At 42.4% G+C, this 24,835-nt stretch overlaps 1 protein-coding gene across 3 annotated transcripts in view; it reads right to left on the bottom strand.

Annotated features, from left to right (window-relative positions):
• The window catches only part of USP34 (ubiquitin specific peptidase 34), a 204,572-nt gene that overhangs the window by 167,990 nt on the left and 11,747 nt on the right, over positions 1–24,835 (bottom strand). For all 3 annotated transcript variants that reach the window (XM_040993392.1, XM_040993394.1, XM_040993393.1), the window contains exon 2: positions 4,723–4,810. In XM_040993392.1, the coding sequence (XP_040849326.1) occupies positions 4,723–4,810 (88 nt within the window). The remainder of the gene's footprint in view (positions 1–4,722; positions 4,811–24,835) is intronic.

Genomic DNA, 24,835 nt, shown 5'->3' with positions numbered 1-24,835 from the left:
TGGGGAGTGAATCATCGGACGGAAGATCTTCCTCTCTGTCTCTCCTCTCTGTATATCTGCCTTTCCAATAAAAATAAAAATAAATCTTTAAAAAAAAAAACATAATAATTATATATTTAAAACAAAATAAAAGTCAGTATACCCTAGGACACAGAAAGTGTGAATTAGGAATTAAACCAATCTTTTCTCCTTTTCTTGGCTTTTCCCTAAGGACTATTTTTATTTTTAGAACTACCCTAAGAACTGACATAACTATATTGAAAGTATGAGGATGAATGAATATTCATATATCATAAAGTTTCAATCCTCTACCTAACTCTGGTAAATAACATAATAGCAGCCTACAATATTATTTCAGAACCAACACTTTAATCAATATCAATACCTTTGGGTCCAGCGGCATGGCCTAGCTGCTGAAGTCCTCACCTTGAATGCGTCAGGATCCCATGTGGGCACCGGTTCTAATCCCGGCAGCTCCACTTCCCCTCCAGCTCCCTGCTTGTGGCCTGGGAAAGCAGTTGAGGACAGCCCAAAGCCTTGGGACCCTGCACCCATTTGGGATATCCGGAAGAGGTTCTTGGATCCTGGCTTCGGATCGGCATGGCATTGACCGTTGTGCTCACTTGGGGAGTGAATCATCGGACGGAAGATCTTCCTCTCTGTCTCTCCTCCTCTCTGTATATCTGACTTTACAATAAACAAATAAATCTTAAAAAAAAAAAGATCAATACCTTTAGAAAGTTGAAAATAAAAAGGTCAAAATGAAGTTATTTCCAAACACAATTGCAAAATTCCAACTGCTGGAGCCAGCACTGTGGCTCAGCAAGTTCAGCCACTGCCTATGTCCTATGCATCGGATCTGCATCACTTCTATTGCCAGTTGTCCAACTTGTCACCCAGCTCCCTGATTATGGACTGGGAGAACGGTGAAGAAGGTCCAAGAGCTTAGGCCCTGCACCTGTGTGGGAAAGCCCAAAGAAGTTCCTGACTCCTGAGGTCAACCTGGCTATTGTGGCCTATCCCTAGCTGTTACGACCACCTAGGAGGAAGCACTCTCCCAGTCCTCTCCTTTCCTTTCCTTTTATCGCTATTTTCAAATAAATGAATCGATCCTTCAAAAAATATATATACATTAAGCATCAATTTTTAAAACCTGTCAGTTATCAGATTTTTTTCAATTCTGGATTACTTTCATGAGCAGTTCTTCAAAAAATTCAGACAAAATGAATATTTGAAAACACCATGAATTCCAAAAATTTCACTACAAAAATTACCTTTTATTACTCAAAACTTTCTACAATACCCTCATACTTATACTATTTTATCATATATTTTCAAATGCTATCTTGTTTGAGCTCATGTTACTTTCTTCTAGGGCCTACATCTACTATTTCCAACCTGATAAAACTTGATTGCCGAAACAAAATCAAATGCTGCCCACCAGAGTGTGCTCATATTTAAAAGTATGTAATAACACAGAGCTGGTCTGGTGGATGAACAGTGTAATGACTGACCTGAAAGCATCAGCATCCTGTATTGGGTACCAGCTCGTGTTCCAGGTGCTCCACTTGATCCAGCTCTTTGCTTATGGCCTGGAATGGCAGCAAAGGATGGCCCAAAGCCTTGCGCCCCCACACCAAAGTAGGAGACCTGGAAGAAGCTCCTGGCTTCAAATCAGCTCAGCTCCAGCCACTCTGATCTTTTAAGCAGCAAACCAGCAAATAAAGACCTGTCTGTAAATCTGTCTTTCCAACAAAAATAATTTGTAAAAATACACGTGCAATAATTGTGTAGTAAATATGTAAAAAAAAAAAAAAAATTTACAGGGCCTGGCAGCGTGGCCTAGCAGCTAAAGTCCTCACCTTGAACGCAGCAGGATCGCATAAGAATATTAGTTCTAATTTCAGTAGCCCCACCTCCCATCCAGCTCCCTGCTTGTGGCCTGGGAAAGCAGTCAAGGATGGTCCAAAGCCTAGGAATTCTGCACCTGTGTGGGAGACCTGGAGAAAGTTCCTGGCTCCTGACTTCAGGTCAGCTCAGCTCTGACCATTGTGGTTGCTTGAGGAATGAATTGTTGGATAGAAGATCTTCCTCTCTGTCTCTCCTCCTCTACGCATATCTGACTTTCCAATAAAAATAAACAGACCTTTAAAATAAAATACCTAATACAAGGATTAAGAATAAGCATTTGGAATTTTTTGTTTTAAAAAAGGACTTCAAAAAGGGAAAATACAACTCCCATTCCAGTTCAACTATTAGTGAAGATTTAATTTCTGTGGACTTTATTTAATGGTATATCCACAGATAATACAAGTGTAGGGTTTTTCCTAATGTAACTTTTGCCACTTAGTTGTAGTTACAATAAACAAATCTCTGTGTAGGCATTTGGCTTGGTAGTAAACACATAACCTGAGAAGCCACATCCCGTTTCAGAGTCTTGGTTCAAGTCCCAGCTCCTCCAACTTCCAATCTGCTAGTTTCCTACTAATATGCAATCCAGGAGGCAGCAGGTGACAGGCTATCAACAGGAGAAACCTGTACCGAATTCTAAACTCCAGGCTGGCCCCGCCCTAGCTACAGTAGACACTTGGGGAGTACACCATCAGATGGCAGATTGCTGCCTGATTCTTTGCCATGTCTTTTGTCTCTGTCATTCTTTCTGCTTTTCATATAAAAAGAAAATGTGTAGATTCTATGACTGAGAGGTGGCATTTCTCAGCAAAAACACTTCAATGTTAACTTTATACAGATAACATAATATTATGAAATATCCATTCATCTAGTCCACAAATAAGGACCCCTGTCTCTTTCAAGGGGTATTTGAAAATTTGTAATAATATTTATGGGCCACACAAAATCATCAATGTAAATTTTCCTGCTATAAACTTATTGAATTTCAAGTTCTGCCTGTGGATGCCTTTGAGAGATCACACTAAATTACTTCTTAAGCTTTACACAGCCTACAGTCTAGACTGTTTCCCAACCACAATCTACTCCATCTAGAACACTATCACAGTAACAACCCACTGCTTCATTTAGTGAAATTCAGGAAAAGAGAGGCTAGTAATGACATACCAGGTTTAAAGAATTAAAACCTACAAACTTTTCTAAACAAAGAAAACATTTTGGAAAACATAAATACTGTAGAAACACTTGGAATAGAAGCATTCTGCTGGTGCCAACATCTAATATGGGCGCCAGTTCATGTCCTGGCTACTCCACTTCGGATCCAGCTCCCAGTTTGTGGCCTGGGAAGGCAGTGGAGGATAGTCCAAAGCTTTAAGACCCTGCATTTACGTGGGAGACCTGAAAGAAGCTCTCAGCTTCGGCTCAGCTCCGCTCAGCTCTGGCCTTTGCGGCCGTTTAGGGAATGAACCAGCAGAGGAAAGATTTTTCAGTCTCTTGTCTCTAAATCTGCCTTTCCAGTAAAAAGTAAACAAATCTTAAAAAAAAAAAAAAAAAAGCATTTTCTACAACTACAACTAGACTCTGCCTCAGCATATTCATTTTTGTATCCTTCCATTTAATAAGTTCATTAATCACTATACCCAACATTTCAAACATTCATATCCATAAATATTTTAGAATGACTAAAATTAAAATTTTTGGAAAGGCACATAAGTGAAAAGAATGATCAGCGATGATCTACTGCAGTTACTTTCAGGGAAAGGAACTCACAAACCCTTTATATAATCTTTGGTTACATTAATAACAAATTCCTTAAGTTTTGTTCATCATAGTTTTAACATAGTATTATTTTTAAAAAAACCTAATTATTGTTAAAATGAAGCAAACATCAATTTGCTTCACAGTGTTTCCTACCACAGAATTTTTAAGATTTATTTATTTTTATCATAGAGGTAGAGCTACAGAGAGAAAAAGAAACAGAAAGATCTTGCATCCTCTGCTTCTATTCCTAAAGGCTGCAACAGCCAGAGTGGAGCTGATCCAAAGCCAGGAGCCAGGAATCTCTGTCACAGCTCCTAAGAACTTGGACCATCCTCCACAGCTTTCCCAGGTCACCAACAAGGAGCCAAATTACAAGTGGAGCAGCCAGGATATGAGCCCATGCCCACATGGGATGATAGTCATTGCAGGCAGAGAATTAGTCAACTGAGCCATGGCACTGGCCCACAACTACAGAGATTTTTATAAATGAATTAATTGTTTACAAACTTTTAGCAATGTGCTGAAAGTTCTTAACTCAAAATAATTATTTTTCACAATTCCATTCATTCCCAAATTGCTAATAAAAGAGGAACAAATTTTTATGTTGATATTTTAAAAACAGAACAATGATCAGCTTCTTCAGAATGAGGGAAGATTTATTACACACCAAACAACTGCTGTAGAGGTAATATGTATTCATTTGTAAGGCAGAGACAAAGAGCTCTGATAAGGTGGTTCACTTCCCCATAACAGAAGCCAGGAACTAGAAACAATCAAGGTTTCACATGTGAGTAGCAAGAACCCAATTATTTGAGCCATCATGGCTACCTCCCAGAGCCTCCACTAGCAGGCAGCTGGAGTCAGGATCCAGAGGCCAGCACAGAAGCCAGATGCTCTGACAGGAGACACAGTAGACATTCTAACCAGTTTCAGCTGCTAGGATGCGTCTAGGCCAAACACCAGCCCCTGACAAATGATCACCCAATGCTAAAAGTTTCAAATTCCACATCCCCAAAGCAAAATTTTACAACAGCAGCAATATAAAATACATACCTCTGTGTCCAGGAATTGATATAAGCAAATATTTTGAGAGTATGTTCCTTTCTGAGCTGTAGTCCATCACCACCTTCTATATCTGATACTGAAATAAAGCAGAAAAAAGAATTCTGAAAATCATGAAAAATACAAAACCAATGTTAAAGCCAAACTTTAAAATAAAACTTTCACTTGCATGTCAGATATATCTTCTGTGGTGAAAGCAAAACAATATTTGGTTTAATTACTGACCAAACTGAGATTAAGAACAGATTTTTTACAGATGGAATGAACATAGTTCATCAATTATTCTGGGATTATTCCAAACTCCATATCCACACTCTGTTGTTATACTGACCCCCAAAACCGACATTCTTCTTTCTAGTTGACTTCTAGGATTGATAAAGAAGACTACAAGGCAACAAGTCGCCAAGGACTTGTGGCCTGTTATCTCTGCTTCCAGCCTCTAAGCCTTCACCACTGCAGGCTGTAGGTCTACCTACAGCACCCCCTCTCAGGGTTACTTACAATAATCAGATCTTTTTCTGTTTCTGAAAACTCCTTTTTTCCTGTACAGAAATGCCGCCCCGCCCCCCCCCCGCCATCAATAAAATATTAGATCCCAAAAATGCTGTCCTTTGTTTGGCCAGTTTTAAGATCAGCTGTTTCTGAGTTATCATCAGCACCTCTGGTTTGTCTTCATTCACTCTTTCCTTTCTAAACACCAAGCATACATAAAATCACTCCCCTTTATTAAACTCCTTATTCAGCTTTCTGACTGTATGCTGACAGATTGGTATTTCACATACAATAGGCAGCACTATAAAATGAATCTAAAGCCAAAAACAAACTGTATAAGTATTAATTTGCTAAGGCCCACACTTAGGTGTAGTGAGTAAAGCCACTGCCAGCATCTCATATTAATATCAGCTCAAGTCCCAGCCTCTCCATTTCCAATCCAGCTCCCCATTAACACCTCTGGGAAAATAGTCCAAGTGAGTGGATCCCTGCACCTAAATGGGAGACCCAAAGGAATGTCCTGGCTTTGAATTGTCCCACCTCTGCTGATATAGCCATTTGCAGAGCCAACTATCAGATGAAGATCTCTGTCTCTCCTTTTTGCTATCTTTAAAATAAATCAATCTTAAAAAAAAAATTATACAGTGTTGGTATCAACACAATATTCCTGTAAATGTACACAAAGAAGGGGTTTACACTGTGACCTAGCAGATGTTGCTGCTGCCTGCAAATCCTGCATCCCTTATAGGCGTCTGTTCCAACTTCCAGTTAGGCTCCATGCTAATATGCCTGGGAAAGCAGTGGAAGATGGTCCAATTGTTTGGGCCCCTTCATCCAAGCAGGAAATTCAAACAAAGCTCCTGACATCAGAGAGTGAACCAGGGGACTGAAGAACTCTGTCTCTATGACTTTCAAATAAAAATAAACCTTTAAAAAAAAAAAAGGTACAGAAAGAAAATATTCTGGGCTCTGCAAGACATACAGTCTTGGTCCCAATTATGCAACTCTCCCATGGTAGTGTAAAAGCAATTGTAGATAAAAGAGCATAGCCATGTTAAAATAAATAACTGTTTAGATATGACTCATAGGGTAAGAATAAAAGCAAACATTATCCAACATTTAACTTTTCACTGTGTCCAGAAGCCATCATTTACATATTTATAATTTTTCAGTACTGACTGACTGAAGCAGGTACTAGATATATAACAGTGTATAAAACAAGTGTCCACCTCATATCATTTAGTCTATGAAGGTTAGAAGATCTCCAAACAACCTATTGCCTAGTCCACAAAGAGGCAGGAAAAAAACATCTTTTGCCTAGGAAGAGATAGTAAAGGCACAGTTGAGGCTTGAAATATGGCCTAGTGGGCCACTGTCAGTGATGCTAGAATGACAGTCCTGGCTGTTCATTTCCAATTCAGTTGCCTACTAATGCACCTGAGAAAGCAGTGGACAATCTTTAAGTACTCTGGGCCCCTGCATCCACCTTGGAGACTGGAATAAAGCTCCCTGACTTCAACTGACAGTGTTGCAGCTATCTGGAGATTGAACAAGAATGGAAGATTCCTCCGTCTCTGTGTAACCTCTCTTTGGCTTTGGCTTTCAAATAAATAAATTATTTAAAAAATATACAGGGGTAGGGCGGAAGCATAAGTCAAAACAAAGGACATATTTTTCTATACACTAACAATGAACGAACTGAAAAACAAATGAACAGGCCTAGAGTTGAGGCACAGCAGGTTAAGATATTGCCTGCAACAGGGGACATCTCAAGAGCTAGTTCCATATCCAGCTTTTCTACCACCAATGCAGCACTATGGTAGTGTTTTTGGGAAAGCATCAGAGGACAGCCCATATGCTTGGATCCTTGTATGTACATGGGATGAAACTCAAGGATCCTGATTTAGGCCAACCACAGCCCATGTCATTACCACCAACTAAGGAGCAAACCAGAGGCAGCTTGCTCTCTTTCTCTTTCAAATAAACTTGAAAAAAAAAAAAACTTAAAGAAAAATTAGAGCTTGGCGCAGTACGCAAGTGGCTGAAGTTCTAGCCTTGCATGTACCAGGATCCCACTTGGGTATCAGTTCATGTCCCAGCAGCCCTGCTTCCCATCCAACTCCCTGCTTGTGGTCTGGAAAAGCAGTGGAGAATGGACCAAAGCCTTGAGACCCTGCACCTGCGTGGGAGACCCAGAACAATCTCCTGGCTTCTGGCTTCATCGGTTCCATTCCAGCTCTTGTAGCCACTTGAGAAGTGAACCAGCAGATGAAGGATCTTTCTCTCTGTAAATGTGCCCAATTAAAAAAGAGCAATAATTTTTTTAAAAAAAGGAAAAATTAACAAAATTGTCATTAACAAGAGCACCACACTTATCAAGAACCGGACAGGCCCTTAACACTAAAATCTATAAAATGTTGCTGGAGTACATTTTAAAAGATGCAAATAGAAGGAATCCCATGTAAATGGACTGAAAAACTAATTCTTCTTAAATGTCAACACTACCCAAAGTGATCGACAAACCAGTCAATGAAATCTCTATTTAAATTTCAATTTCTGGGACTGGCGCCTTGGCCTAGCAGCTGAAGTCCTCACCTTGAACACACCGGGATCCCATATGGGCACCGGTTCTAATCCCAGCAGCTCCACTTCCCATCCAGCTCCCTGCCTGTGGCCCAGGAAAGCAGTCGAGGACGGCCCAAAGCCTTGAGTTCCTGCACCCAAGTGGGAGACCTGGAGGAAGTTCCTGGCTCCTAGCTTTGGATCAGCACAGCACTGGCTATTGCGCTCACTTAGGGATCTTCCTCTCTGTGTATCTGACTTTGTAATGAAAATAAATAAATCTTGAAAAATAAATAAATAAAATAAAAGAGGCTATCATTTCTATTTTTAATAAATAAATAAATCTCAATTTCTTTGTAGAACATAAAACATCTCTCTAAAATTTATATGGACTTTCAAGGAACCTGAAAGAGTCAAAGCAATTTTAAACAAGATGAAGTTGGAGGACTGTTACTTCCTAATTTCAAAATGCACTTAACAAAACTGTAATGAGGTATGTTAAATCCATTAAAAAGCTCCCATTAAGAAAAAAAAAAATAGCTGGTGAGGATATAGGCAAATGAGATTCCTTGACCACTATATTGATGGAAATAAAAATATATTGTAGAAAATAATACACAAATACCCTCCCAAAAAACAACAATTACAATTACTAGCCAATACTTCCACTTCTGGTTATGTATGTTGAAAAGAACTAAAAGCATAATCTTGAATAGCTATTTGTAAACCCAGATTCAAAGGCTGCACTGTTACAAAAGCCAACAGCTGAAGGCAACCTAAATGCCCATCAACAGAAACAGAAACCAGTTTGTGCTCTCATTATGAAACATTACTCAGCATTTAACAAGGAAGAAAATCTTGTCACATGCCACAATATGAATGAACTCTGAAAGCTTTATAATTAAAGCCAATCACACAAACTCGTATGATTCCACCATCATGATAATCTAAAATAGCCAAACTCACAGCAAAAAATGGACTCCTGCGAGAAGCTATAGGAGGGAAATGGGGAGCTACTTCATGGATCAAGCATCAGTTTTTGCGAGATCAAGTTCTAGGTCTACTGCACAATGTGAATATTCTTAACATAATTAAAATGTACAATTAAAAATGGGTAAGACAGGGGCCTGCAATGCTGGATTCCCATACAGTAATTTCGGCTACTCTACTTCTCATCCAACTCTATGCTAATGGCCTGGGAAACGCAAAGGAAAATGGTTCAAGTATTTGCAGACCAGCAAACGACATAGGAGCCCTAGTTGAGCACCCAACTCTTGGCTTGAACCACTACAAGCACTTGGGGAGTGAACTAGATGGAAGATCTTTCCCTCCTTTTGTAACTCTTCCAAATAAATAATCCTTAAAAACAAAAACAAAACAAAACACCAGAACGAAATTTAATCATGTGATGCAGCACTATTGGCCCTGGCACTGAGCCTCAATTGTCTCAACAGTCACGATGCAAGCACTGGGATTACACTGCATATGGTTGCTAGTCAAGTGTTCCGGCTGCTCTACAACCCATTAGTTCCCCGATTATAGCCCGGGAAAGCAGTGAAGAACATTCTGAGGCCTGGGAACCCTGTGCCTGTGTGGGAGGGAGACTCAGAAGAGGCTTTGGAACAGCCTAGCTGCAACCATTGAGGACACTTTGGAGAATGAATCGGCGGATATAGTGTATCTCTCTCTTTCTCTCTCTCTCCTCTTTGCATATCTGCCTTTCCAATAACATATCTTAAAAAAAATAAAAAAAGATTTTGTTTAAATAAAATCAGCCAAAGCTGGGCCAATCCAAAGCCAGGAGCTCTATCTGGGTCTCCCAAGTGGGCGCAAAATTCAATAGCCTTGGGCCATCCTCTGCTGCTTTCCAAGGCCACAAGCTGGGAGAATGATGGGGAGTGGAGCAGCTGGGACACCGATTTGAATGCCAGTGTGTGCAAGGTGAGTCATTGGATTGGGCCCACCCAAAAAAAACAACTAAAGAACCAACTACACAACTGTGAACCTCTTAGGAAAGCTATTATAAATTTGGGTGAACCATTATCAAACTTTTTTTTTTAATCAAACTTTTAAGACAGAGGATGGCTTAACTGGCTAATCCTCCCAATATAAGTACCAGGATCCCATACGGATGCTGGTTTGTATCCCAGATGCTCCACTTCCTATCCAGCTCCCTGCTTATGGAAAGTCAAGGGAGCAAGGCCCAAAGCCTTGGGACTCTAGCCGCAAGGGAGACTCAAAAGAAGCTCCTGACTTCAAATCAGCTCAGCTCCGGCCATTGCAGACATTTGGTGAGTAAACCAACAGATGGCAGATTTTATTCTTTTTTGTCTGTTGTTCCTTCTCTCTGTGAATCTGCTTTTCCAATAAAAATAAATATTCTTAGAAGTTTCATTGAAGCTTTGAAGAGTTAATACCAAGAATAACAATAACTTAAAACCTAGTGGAAAGCAAAAAAAAAAAAAAAAAAGACCAGTAATCACAGAATCTGATTAAACCTCTAAATCTAAAAATGAAGTATAAAAACAACACATTTAAAAATTCTTCACAAATAAAATCGGTTCCTTCAGTAAGTGGCCAAAGCAGAACCTGCAATAGGAAGAAAGAAATCAAAGGCAGCAATAACTCAAAGTCAGTCAGGTTTCGAAGTTAAAAAAAAAAAAAAAAAAGGCAGGATCCAGCTGGGTGGTACAACGGATTAAGCTGCTACCTGATACTGGCATCACACATGGGCATCTAAGTCCCAGCTGCTCCACTTTCAGTTCCCTCTTAATGTATCCGAGAAGGCAGCAGTGTATGGCCTAAGTCCTTGGGTTCCTCCCACCAACATGGAAGACCCAGATAAAACCTCTGACTTCTGCCTGGTCCAGCCACATCAGTTGAAATCATTTGAGCTGTAAACCAGGACAGAAGATGCCTTCCCCTCACCACCGCCACCCATCCCGCCGATCTTCATGGCCTCCTTCACTCTACAGAGTGAAGTAACTCCACCTTTCAAATAAATCCTTCACACATATAAGTCTTTTTTTTCCAAAGACTTATTTTATTTTTATTGCAAAGTCAGATATACAGAGAGGAGGAGAGACAGATCTTCCATCCAATGATTCACTTCCCAAGTAACCACAACGGCCGGTGTTGCGCCGATCTGAAGCCAGGAGCCAGGAGCTCTTTCGGGTATCCCACACGGTTGCAGGGTCCCAAAGCTGTGGACCATCCTAGACTGCTCTCCCAGGCCACAAGCAGGGAGCTGGATGAGAAGTAGGGTTGCCAGGATTAGAACCAGCGACCATATGGGATCCCAGTGTGTTCAAGGCTAGGACTTTAGGCCGCTAGGCCACGGCGCCAGGCCCGATACATATAAGTCTTAAAACTAGGGTCCAGTGTGATTATTCAATGACTAAATGGCTAAGTCCTCACTTGCATGTGGCCTGGGAAGGCAGTAGAGGACACCAAAGCCTTGGGACCATGCACCCATGTGGGAGACCCAGAAGAAGCTCCTGGCTACTGGCTTCGGATTGGCTCAACTCCAGCTGTCGCAGCCACTTTGGGAGTAAAGTAGCAGATGGAAGATCCTCCTCTTTGTCTCCTTCTCTCTGCCTTTCCAATAAAAATAAAATCAAATCTTAAAAAAAGTCAAACTTAAAACAACCCAAATGCCCATTTACTAATGAAGGAAAAAAAGTATACCCTTCACAGAATTCCAGTTAGCAGTAAGAGGTCTTAAGTCTTCTAATAAATCAATAACTTATAACCAGATTGACTTCCGGATAAGCAGAAAAACTACCATATACAAGTAACTTAAAGTCTACCTTTATTTTAATAACATAACAAAAAGAAATACCTAACTTGACATGCCCCATCAATAGTTGTATGGGTGGAGAACTGGTGCTGAGTTTTACTACTAAGGGAAAAGTTAATGTTGGGATTACAGAAACACGCAATTATACTAGCACTTACAGAAATGTTTGCATTTGTCAAAATGTACAAAATGATATAGATTCATTTCACTGTATATTAAATTACATACCTATCAACTTAGAATTCCACTTGGTTCTCCTATGTAGGTGGCAGGGGCCCAAATACCCGAACCGTTATCTGCTGTCTCCCAGGCCATAGAATAGCAAGAGCTAGCCTTCTGGCATAGCGGGTAATATCGCTGCGTATGATACAGGCTTCCCAAATGGGTACTAGATGAAGTCCCAGCTGCTACGCTTCTGACCCAGCTTCCCATTAAAGTGCCTGGGAAAGCAGCACAAAATGATTCATGTGTTTGAGCTCCTGCACCCACAAGGGAGTTCTGAAGAAGCTCCTGGGTTGGGCTTGACCCACCCACCCCTGACTATTTGGGGAGTGAACCATTTGGGGAGTGAAAAAACAGACGAAAAACCTATCTATACTTCTCCTTTACTCCCTCTCTTAGTCTTCCAAATAAACAAATCTTAAAATAAATAATAAATAAATAATTCATTCCACGATAAGTACTCTAAGGCATTCTAAGCAGCAACTTTACCTGTTGCACCATAATGTCCACCCAACCTAGAATTGATTTTTCAGCATATACCCAGGGGATTCAAAGTGTAGTAAAGTTTCAGAGGCACTATCAAATACGAAAATAACTGCTTTAAAATGGGTCCTAATGTGAGAAAATCATTGAACAAGCAAAATAATGAGCCACTGCTTAGGGAACACCCAGTGCTTCCCTCCATCTCCACTACCCCTTAAGGATTTATTTATGTATCTGAAAGAGTTAAAAAGAGAAAGAGAGACATGGACAGAGTTTACATTCTCTGATTCACCCCCAAAAGTCTACAATGACCAGAGCTAGATAGTTCAAAGCCAGGAGCTTCTCCCTGCTTGCTGACAAGGTTACAAAGACCAAAGCACTTCCACTGCTTTCCCAAGTACATTAGCAGCCAGGACATATAGTACATATGTATGCATTGCCATGCCACAGTGGTCCCACTTCCACCCCTGCCTAACTCAGCTTCCTCACAGTATGTATGAGAGGAAGCAAATAATGGCCTGAGTTCTTGGGTTCTGGCAACAATGAGGTACACCTGAATGGATTCCTAACTCCTGGCTTCAGCCTTCAGCTTGGCCAGGTCCTAACTACTGTGGGCATTTGGACTAGTAGGCAGATCTGTCTTGACTTTTGTATAACTCTACTTTTCAAACAAATAAACAAAACAAAAATAAACCAAAACAAAATGAAAATGCGAAAAGGAGGGAGCTGGCACAACAGCTCAACTGGCTAATACTCTGCCTGCAAGCATTTCACTTGAGAGCCAGTTTATGTTGCAGAAGCTGCACTTCCCATCCAGCTCACAGCTTATGGCTGGGAAAAGCAGTGGAGGATGGCCTAAAGCCTGGGGACCCTGCACCTACATGGGAGACCTGGAAGAGGTTCCTGGCTCCCGACTTAGCTCTGGCTGTTGCACCCACTTGGGGAGTAAAATCTATGGATAGAAGATCTTCATCTCTGTGTCTCCCCTTCTCTCTACATCCTTTCCAAAGAAATCACATACATTTTTAAATATATATGCTTTTTTCAAACAAACAACAATGTCCAGTGCTTTTTCCTCCCCTTTAAAGATTTATTTATGTATTTTTAAAAATTACAAAGAGAGAGACAAGGAGAGAGCTTAAGGATGGACATATAGTGAAATAGAACAAAGAATTAAAAACAAATTCATATATGCTCAACTGATTTACAAGGATTTCAAGACATTGATTCTACTTATGTTAAGAATATAGAAACAAATCCCTCCTTATAATATATACAAAAATTAACTCAAAGCACACTGAAGACCTAAATAAATAATAGCAAACAAAAGAAATAAATTTTCCTGACTTTGGATTTCACAACAGAGCCACAGACAAGACATCAAAAGCCCAAGCAGCAAAAGAATTGAATTACATTCATCCAACAGTAAAAACTCGTGCTTCAACTCCGTCAAGAAAAGGGCAGGATCTGTGGTTCAACAAGTTAAGATGCTGCCTAATTGGTCCTTTTTGTATTTAGCTGATTTATGTACCTGAGATAGTGGATGATCCAAGTGCTGGTCACTCCCTTGCCATCCTCATAGGAGATGCAGCCTTGGCACTGGCTTTGCAGAGCCTCAGTTACGGTGACCACTTAACAGACAGCAGATTCTGTCTCTTCCTCTCTGTCAACTATCCCTTACAAATAAATAAATCCTCATAAATAAGTAAGCAAATAGGGTTAGCACTGTGGTGTAGCTGGTAGAGCCACTCTCTGCAATGGTGGCAGTACCCCATGTAGGCACCAAACTTGAACTAAGTCCTGAATGCCCCACTTCAGTCCAGCTCCCTACTAACACGACTGGGGCAGCAGTAGGTGGCGGCTCAACTGCTTACTCCTGCAAAGGGTAGAAGCTTCTGGTTTTAGAGCAGCCCAGCTACAACCTTTGAGGTCATTTGTGGAATGAATTAATGGATGGAAGACCTGCCTCTCTCCCTCTCTAACCCTTTCAAGTAAATAAGTCAATCTTCTTTAAAAAATTAAGGACTAGCAGGGCCCAGCACCGTGGCCTAGCAGTTAAGGTCCTCGCCTTGAACACACCGGGATCCCATATGGGCGCCAGTTCTAATCCCAGCAGCTCCACTTCCCATCCAGCTCCCTGATCGTGGCCTGGGAGGGCAGTCGAGGATGGCCCAAAGCTTTGGGACCCTGCACCAGTGTGGGAGACCAGGAGGAAGTTCCTGGATCCTGGCATGGCATCAGCCGCTGTGCTTATTTGGGGAGTGAATCATCGAATGGAAGATCTTCCTCTCTGTCTCTCCTCTCTGTATATCTGACTTTACAATAAACAAATAAATAAATCTTTAAAAAAAATAAAATAAATTAAAAATAAAAATTAAGGGCTAGCATAGTAATACACCAGGTTAGACTGCCACCTGTGACTGTTCATCCCCTGGTTGCTGTACATCCATCCAAACCAGCTCCCTGCTGATTCATCCGAGAAAACAGTGGAAAATGGCACAAGTGCTTAGGTCTCTGCCACCCATGTGGGAGACCCAGATGGAGTTAACAGTTTTGGCTTGGGCCTGGCCCAGTCCCAGAAGTTGTGGCCATTTGGGGCATGAACTAGCAGATGGAAGATCTCATTACTGCCTCTTAAATAAATCTATAAAAAATCAATTTCAGATGAGTAACATTTTTCACAATTCATACAATTAGGAAAAAGAGTTTCTGTTTTTGCTTTTTAGAAAGGCAGAGCTAGAGTGAGGGAGACATACTGAGAGGTCTACTGGTCACTCTCACAAATGGCTCAACAGCCAGGGCTTTCACATGGGAACAGGAGCCCAACAACTTGAGCCATCTTCCACTGCTTTCTCAGGTACATCAGCAGGGAGCTCAATTGCAAGTAGAGTAACCGGGACCTCAATCAGTGCCCACCCAAGAGACGTCAGCACTGTAAGCAGCTACTTTACATTGCCACAACGCCAACTTAAGACAAAAGATTTAATTCCGTATCTGAACTCAGGATAGAAAAACACCTTTATACATAACCAGAAATTACTTGCTATTAAAATTCAAGAACAGGAGTGAGTGGTGCAGTGCTCGCTTACAATTCTTTCATTTGCTCCCTTCTCATTCATAAAGCTTTCAGTTAATACAGAATCTGGAAGTCAGTAGGTGACAGCCCCAAGAACTTACTTCTTGTTACTCATGTGAGAAAACTGAACTGAGTTAGTGGCGCCTGGCTTCAGGCGTAGGTGTTTCAGGAGTGAAGCAGATGATGAGTTATCTCTCAAGTAATTAAAACTCTCAAGAACTAAGGAAACGGTTATGAGAGGATGTCAGTTGAGACTGCCAAAGTCAATGCCCCAGCTTAGCTGAAGCACTGTCTACACGACTCTTTCTCTACATCTACCTCTAACCGTGTCTCTGCACATGTTTCTGTCTCTACCAACTCCCCAACCTCTGACTCTGGTTCTGGGGTGGTTGGGAAGCTGGGTACGGCTTTTCTGTTTATCCCTTCCCCTCCGCACCCACAGAAGGGAGAAACAGAAAATGTGGAAACCATGATCATACCCACTTTTCCCTAACCCTAGAAACATCCCATTCTGATAAACTATGATAACATCATCTAAAATTAAAAATAAGTTTTAGGGCCCAGCGCAGTGGCCTAGCAGCTAAAGTCCTCCCCAGGATCCCACATGGGCACCAGTTCTAATCCCGGCAGCCCTGCTTCCCACCCAGCTCCCTGCTTGTGGTCTGAGAAAGTAACTGAAGACGGCCCAAAGCCTTGGAACTCTGCACCCATGTGGGAGACCCAGAAGAGCTCCCGGCTCCCGGCCAGGAGTAGTCACTTGGGAGTGAATTATCGGACGGAAGATCTTCCTCTCTGTCTCTCCCTCTCTGTATATCTGACTTTGCAATAAAAATAAATCTCTAAGAAAAATAAATTTTGGAATTCGGTCCTTGGGCTCGGGGGCAACTGACGCTCCCTGCAGTGTGGCGACTGTGGGGGGTGCCCCTGCCAGGTCGGACCCAATGCAGGGGACTCATGCCAAAGACACTGCCGCAAGGCAGTGAACGAGTCCTCAGCCTCCCCCAGGGCAGCCAGTGCACCAAATGGTGTCAGGCACTGTTTGCTGGCCGCCCGGCAGGGCGAACTCAGGGGTTTTCAAGATATGTAGTTGCTGCCTGGGGTCACTCATGACTAAGACTAGGTTGAGTGTAGGTGCAAAGTGAATTTTCGGGTATTCTCAGTGACAGGGTCATGAAAGATTTAAGCATGCGAGGGGACCAAGAACTAGTGGTTTTAGGGAAGTATCCAGAAGATAATTTCAGTAAGACAGATGCAACAGCTCAATTATGAATACAGAGATGGGATATTAGTATAGAACATCACTGATCGCCACACACTAGCCCACGCCGAAGCTATGGATGGGGGCCTCTTTGGCAGTGTTGGGTACCATTGCCCGACCGAGTGTTGGAGTTGTGGAGTGATCACATTTGGCAGGATCAAGACACTATCCAGCACGCAAGAGAACTTGGTCTGGGGGTAGACTCTGTGGGATTGTGTGGGCCCAACCCTTTGGAATACAAGTCCCCCGGGTTAGCTTGCAAGCAGGGGTTGCAATGGTCTAAGCTAGATGTGACCACGCCACCTGCCATCACTCATGGGTAAAGGAATCCACAACAGTCAGGGTAGGTCAAGGCAGCAGCACCCAAATGTGCATCTTTAAACAGGATGTGGGGTGGGCCGGGCTGCCACTGAAAGGGGGCAGAATGGGCAGGGCTGAACAAACCTTAACTCACAAGAAACAACAGAAATCAGGTTGGAGCACAGCTCATGCCATGTAGGTCCTTGCATATACTGATCTGCATGAGGCAGAGGCACTAAGCCACAGCATCCAAGGGGCCAGGTCAAGTGAGGGGCTCTGCCAAGCGGAGACAGAACAACCACCGGCCTACACCTGCTCTATGGCAGGGAAGAGGCCCGGGTGAGGAAATAATGGGACACCCTAGCTGGGTTGAGTTTCCCACCAAGGAGCGCATGGGCTGGAACTGAGGCTGCATTCTGATCAGGATACGATTGTAATCTCACTTGGCACAAGTGTGGACTGGGACGGGAAGCACCAAGCCAGGCCAGATTCCAACACCATCTGGTGCTCTGGAGGACCGGGGAGAGATGTGTGACGGACTAGGCTAGGTCTCAGCCCTTACTGAACCATGTGTGAGCTGCGTGGGGGTATGGAAGTGCCATGGATGGGTTGAAATATCCAACAACAAGGACCAGCTTGGGTTGAAGGCCAGTCAGGAAAAGCCACTGTTCCTCCTAGGATAGGAGGCGAACTGAGTAGTGCTGGCTCATGGACCCACTGGTATGCGCGAAAACTGGCATTGGGAGAGGTTCTGGTGGAGGAGCCTGGGCAACTTCTCTGGCAGGACACAGTCCCATGCAGGTAAGCGCAAGAAACAATAGGGAACAACCCAGAACAGACAATGAAAATTATCCCACTGGCATACACATGGCATGGGTTGGGGGCAGACCAGCCTGAATCTGTTCACATTACCTTCTGGTGAATCCGAGCACCAGAACAGAGTGTGGGTCGAGCCAGGTTCGGATGCAACACATACCAGTACACAACAAGTAATGCCAAGGTGAGATGAGCCGTACCAGATGTGGCTGCAGCTCGCAAACAGCACATGTGACAATCGGGGAGGAGGCAAAGCCAACAGGGGAACGTGGGCACCCCTGCTGGATAACTACTTCCATTGGAAAGTCTGAATACGGATGGGGGCAGTTCAGACTAGGCAGGGCGATAGCACCTGTGGGCCTCACGGTGAGCTGACTGTTCTGACTGGTGCGAGGTAAAATTAGAGTACGTTGAGGGGTGTTTGGGCTTAGCCACAGCATTAGCTGGCAGAGGCTGGTACTGGGAGCTAATTCTGTCAAGTCAAATGCCAAAACCACGTGGAGACTGCATACTCTGGGAGTGGGTGTGGCCTAGTAGGGAAATAGTGGGCACCTCCCTCAGGGTTACCACTCCCACTGGACAGCACAAAACCCAGGCTAGGAGCAGGGGGGGCTAGACAGAAAGGCACCTGCCAGTAGATGTATGGGCTGGACAATAGGTTGGTTGGGTTGAACTAGGCTTCAATGTCCACTGACGTGTGTGAGAGCTAAATGGGAAGTGGGACAGACTGGACAAGCCTGCGGTGCATACTGGCAAGCATGGGAACCAGAGTAGGGGGCAGGCCTGGTAGGGGTTTTGGGGAGTCGCCCCAACTAAGCTGCAGCTCCAACTGGTTTGCATGAAGACCGAGTATGAAGTGGGTAGAATCGAGCTGGACTACAACACCCGTTGGTTCACAAGGAAGACAGGGCTGGAAGCCGAACGGACCCAGCAATCGCAACGACCAGCATATGCATAAGCTGATTGGTGTGACAAACAGTGTTGGGAGTCTGTACTAGCAAACTCACTCAAGAATCAGATCTGGGATTAACTCAGATGAAGTTTCTTTGGATATTTCTCCAACTGAACTGCTGATCTTGGAACCCCAACCATCAAGAGACTGCCAGCCAGTGGACTCTGAATAGGTTTCATTACAGTTGGGACGGTGAGATTGGCAGCAATCCAGAACTGATGAACTATCAAAACTGTTTGAGCAGGACCCTTGGAGAGCGCCTCATGTTGGGGATCGGGGATGGGTGGAAGGTAGGGTGGGGCTTTTCCCTTTGTTACTCCCCTAACCCCAGATACAGGGCAAAATGATTATATTAGTGTGGAAACAATGATATTACCCACTTTCACCCTGTAGCCCATGACTCTTTGTACCCTAATAAACTAATAAAAAAAAAAAAGAATAGGGTTAGAGCATAAAGAATCAAGTAAAAAAAAAAAAAATTTTATTTTTTCAAAAAGATGTTTGAATCAAATATCAACCCAAATAAAGAGTCAATAGGTTAAGACAGCAACTACACGCTTTTTTCTCTTCCACGTAGAAATTGAACAACAGAGTAGCTGAACTACACAGACACAAATCATACACTGTCATACGCTGCTATAGGGCTATACAATTACCTTTGAAAATGGTACCTGGCAACCAAAAACCCTTTAAAAAAAAATGCACCTCTTAACTCAAAACATTATCTAAATTTCTGTTTAATTTGTTCAAGTAGGAAAATATTCATTGAATATAAATTATATTCTGAAATACACAGGATACAAACAGTAGGCAAATCTGAACTCAATTTTTCATATAGTTATGGAAAACAGAAATACACACCAAAATTTTAACAATGGAATTACTGATGTTTAAAGTTTAAAAAAGCACTGATTCATGTAAAAAAAAAAAAAAAAAAAAAACTACGGAAAAAATTCATCTGTTTTGGGTAAAAGGACAATAATGACCTGTGGCAATACAGTTGTTTCTACAAGCAGAAGCTAAAATTCAAACGCCTGAGAAAAAGCTGTAAGAATAAAGAGAAGGAAGGTCCTTAAAAAAACGACACAGAGGGCCCGGCGCGGTGGCGCAAGTGGTTAAAGGTCCTCACCTTGCACGCCCAGGATCCCATATGGGCGCCGGTTCTAATCCCGGCAGCCCCGCTTCCCTTCCAGCTCCCTGCCTGTGGCCTGGGAAAGCAGTCAAGGACGGCCCAAAGCTTTGGGAACCTGCACCCGCGTGGGAGACCCAGAAGAGGCTCCTGGCTTCGGATCGGCATAGTATCGGCCCGTTGCGCTCACTTGGGGAGTGAATCATTGGACGGAGGATCTTCCTCTCTGTCTCTCCTCTCTGTATATCCGCCTTTCAAATGAAAAAATAATAAATCTTTAAAAAAAAAAAAACAACACAGAACTACAATAGAAAGGTAGGCACTTGGCCTAGCACTTAAACCATTGATTAGGAGCCCTGTATCCATATTGGAGTACCTGGAATAGATTCAGAGCTGCAACTCCAGACCCCAGCCTCTGCTAGCAAAACTCTTGGGAAGTAGTGATGATGGCTCAAGTTAATGAGGTCCCTGCCACCCAGCTGGGAGACTTGAGTTGAATTCTGGGCTCCTGGTTTTGGCTGTCCCAACCCAAGTCATCAGGAGCATTTGGGGAGTGAACCAATAGACAAGAGGTTTCTCTCTCTGTCTCTCAAATTTTGTAATAAAAGTAGATAAAATTATTTCTGAAATTTCAAAAAAAGAAATCAAAGCTATCACTATTGTTACTACAAAACTGTAGTAAAACTGTTCATTGAAGTAACCATACGTCCCAATCATTAAAAACCTGTGGGTAGGGGTAAGTGCTGTGGCATAGTATAGACAAAGCAATGCAACATCAGCATCCCACGTGGGTGCTAGTTCATGCTAGGCTGTTCCACTCCCAATCCAGTTTCCTGCTAGTGAGCTTGGGAAAGTAGCAAAGACAAGCCAAGTGCTTGGACCCCTGCCACCTACGTGAGAGACCCTGGCAGAGCTGCTGGCTTTAGCCTGGCGCCCAGCCCCAGCCACTGTGGTCAGCTGGGAAATGAATCAGCAGACGGAAGGTAGCTATCATCTCCCTCTCCCCTTTAATTCATCCAAATACGCAAATCTTTTAAAAATATATTTATTTATGTTAAATTTAAGAGTTACATGGAAGAAACATAGATCTTTCATCCATTGGTTTACTTCCCAAACAAATGGCCACAATGGCCAGAGCTGGGCCAGCACAAAGCTGAAAACCATAAGCTTCTTTCAGGTCTTCCATGTGGGTACAAGGGACCAAACATTGGAGCCATCTTTTGCTGCTTTCCCAGATCCATTAGCAGATTGGATTGGAAGCAGAGCAGCCAAGTCTCAAACCAACACCCAAATGGAATGCCAGCAATGCAGTGGTTTTGCATTATACCAACACAGGCACCCAAATAAATCTTAAGGGGAAAAAAAAGAGGGGGAAAGGGGAAGGAATTGACACTGTGACAACAGGTTAAATCCATGCTTGGGAAGTCCGAATTATGTATCAGGGTTATGATTCCAGCCCTGTATATTCTGCTTCTGATCAGAATTCCTACTAACGTATCAAAAACAACTGAAGACAGTCCAAGTATGTGCACCCATGCACACACACAAGGAGGGTCTGCTCCTGGATTAAGTCTGGCCCAGCCCTGGTTTTTGCAGCTATATGGAGAGCGCATCAGTATAGATGATCTCTCCCTGTTCCTCCCTCTATCTGTAACTCTTTCAAATAAACACATCATTTAAGAAAAACAAGACCTCCCCCGTCAAAATAAATAAATAAATAAATAAATAAGACAATTCCTGGATTAAAAGCAAAACACAGCTAAAATCAGCACACATCTGTCTGACTGATACTGTTTAGTTCTTGTAACAGACTCTTAAGCTTGTTCTAAGTATACTCAGATTTTTAATTCATCCATATTAACATCAAGAACTATTCAAAGAAAAAATGCTTCAGAACTTTTAAAATCAACACAGTACATTTTTATAAAAAGTGATAGTGTCAAGATGCCATAAAAGCACCCAAATATCCAAAAACAGAGAAAAGAAAAATCTCCATATCCAGTCTGTCTCTACTCTCACTTCCAATACCCACCCTACAGTGAAGTTAAGACATTAAGACATTGTGCCAAGCAACAACCAACCTTAGTAGGTGCAGGCAATACGAAACACGGCAATCAGATAGCTGCAATCACAGAACTGACAGTTTCACAAAGCAAATACATTTAAGAAGTAAATACAGAAATATATAATTCTGCACTATGACAAACACTACACGAAGGGAAAGAACCAGAACTACTTTAAACTGTGCGTTCAGGAAAGGCATCTCTGAAGTGAAATGAGACAGGGGAGAGGGAATCCACACTGATGTGCAAACTCAAGGGCTTAACAGGCAGTAGGCATAAAGGTCCAACAAAGAATGCCATAAAAAAGCAAAGCAACCTAAAGCATGAGATTAAAAGACATTATGCAATGCAGAACCTCACAAATCACAGAAAACCACTTTTATGCTCTTGATTGCCAACAAATATTCCAATCATATCCAAAGTCAAATTCAATCTTCCACTTTCCATGACACTCTTCCTAATTTACCTTAGAATTATTCCTTCGGGCCCGGCGGGGTGGCACAGTGGTTAAGGTCCTTGCCTTACATGCCCAGGATCCCATATGGACGCCGCTTCTAATCCCTGCCAGTCCCGCTTCCCATCCAGCTCCCTGCTTGTGGCCTGGGAAAGCAGTCAAGGACGGCCCAAAGCTTTGGGACCCTGCACCAGTGTGGGAGACCCGGAAGAGGCTCCTGCCTTCAGATCGGCATAGCATCGGCCCGTTGCGCTCACTTGGGGAGTGAATTATCGGATGGAAGATCTCTCTGTCTCTCCTCTCTGTATATCCGCCTTTCCAATAAAAATAAAATAAATCTTTAGAATTATTCCTTCCAAAATTCCTTTAAAAGCTCAACAGTTGGGCCCAGCGGCGTGGCCTAGCAGCTTAAGTCTTGAATGCACCAGGACACCATGGCGCTGGTCCTAATCCCAGCAGCTCCACTTCCCATCCAGCTCCCTGCTTGTGGCCCGGGAAAGCAGTTGAGGACCGCCCGAAACCTTGGGACTCTGCATCTGCGTAGTAGAGTCAGAAGAGGCTCCTGGCTATGGATCAGCACACTCCAGCCGTTGCAGTCACTCAGGGAGTGACTCAGTGAACAGAAAATCTCTGTCTTCCTCTCCGTATATCTGACTTCATAATAAAAATAAATTTTAAACAAAAAAGATATGACATCACAGTGCTCAAGTAATTACAAAGACAGTTTCTGAATTACTTTACGATGATGCCAAAATACTACATACTGACTAGAAATTGTGCCTAGAATTTTGAATTTTCACCTTTTTCCAGATTAGCAATATGAAGAACGATCCTCTCACGATAGGTGTAGTAGCCAAGAGCTCCATGAGGACGTCCCATATGCTACAGGGCCTGGGCTGCTACTCATGTTGTTCAGCAGGATGGGTACAGTACTGAATTTTCACTTTTTACACACTACACATGACAATGCATCTGTCAGAACATAACCCCACCATAAACCAAGAAATATTAGCATTAGCACTGTTATATATAGTTCTCCACAGTATTCCAACTATACAAATATGATAGCCTAAATCCTATTAGGTGGGACTAATATTTCACTCATACTGTTTGTTTTTGAGCATCCACATAATATCTATAGTTCCCAAGCTTCTCTCCAAGCAACTACATCCTTTTCTCCAAAAGAAATTCTTTATATAACTTTGACTTATAAGCCACAAAAAGTTTTTGAGACAAGAGGTTCCAAATGTCCCTGAAGCCTTGAAAAGTGGATACTTCTACTATAATGAACAGTTAATAAGCCACAATCATTGACAACAATCTTGAAAAGAAATAAGCTTGCCACCAGTTATATCCCTGCACACTGACAAAAAATATTTTTTGTATCTTTTTAATCAGATTTACATGCTGCAATCATAATCTGACATCTATAATAGCACTTTTATGTTTTATCACATTAGCTTCTAGACCAAAGAACATTGTTATGGTTAACTTAAGTTCCTTGTTAATGCCATGCCTTTCATGGCTCCTAAGCAATTACCTGTCACTTAATGGAATATTTCTTTTAGTTCCCATAAGACAAGTCTTAATTCCCTAACAGAATATATGCCAAACTTCACAATCACACCCAACCATGAAATGCATCATCTTTACTGGATGTAATCTACACAGATTTGGAGACTTAAGTTTGAAAAACATTATCAATCTCTCATTACAAGGCTAAATATGCTCTACCAGGTATGTTTGTGAAGTGTTTCAGATTTCATCATTGGTTAGAATTTGTGGTATTTCAAACAGACATTATTAGGTATCTCAAAAAACTTTAGACTTTCAAACATTTAAGGTTTTCAAATTAGAGATCATCAATCTGTACTTCTTCACCAATCTGGAGGTCATATTCCCTTTTAATATATTAGGTATCTTATCTATTTAAGGACTCTCTCCCCAAAAAGGGGGAAAAGAAAGAAGACATCATTAGAGAAAAACAACATTCTGTTAACCAAATGTTAGTACATCACACTCCACCCAGGCACTGGGGCCATTGTCCCTTCATCTTCTTAATTTGACTACAACTTCAACATCCTTACTTTAAGCATTTTTCCTTATTTCTTCTTTCTTTCTTTTTTTTTCCTTAATTGTAAAGTCAGATTTATGGAGAGAGGAGAGACAGAGACAGATAGCCCATCTGCTGATTCACTCCCCAAGTGACTGCAATGGCCAGAGCTGAGCTGGTTCTAAGCCAGGAGCCCAGAGCCTCTTCCAGGTCTCCCATGTATGTGCAAGGTCCCAAGGCTTTGGGCCATCCTCGAATGCTTTACCAGGATGGGAAGTGGAGCCATGAGAATTGGAACCAGCGCCCATATGAGATCCTGGCACGTCTAAGGCAAGGACTTTAGCTGCTAGGATACTGTGCCAGGCTCCAGCACTTTCCCAAGTCTCAATTTATTCTGGTCTTTAGTATGAACCGCTCTTATCTGTCTACATTCATTTCCAGTTAC

This window comes from Ochotona curzoniae, unplaced genomic scaffold (assembly GCF_017591425.1).
Source record: "Ochotona curzoniae isolate NIBS_2020 unplaced genomic scaffold, NIBS_Ocur_1.0 contig_883, whole genome shotgun sequence".
Lineage (NCBI taxonomy): Eukaryota > Metazoa > Chordata > Mammalia > Lagomorpha > Ochotonidae > Ochotona > Ochotona curzoniae.
Note: the sequence above shows the minus strand (reverse complement) of the source record. Positions and strands in the feature narration are given on the sequence as shown.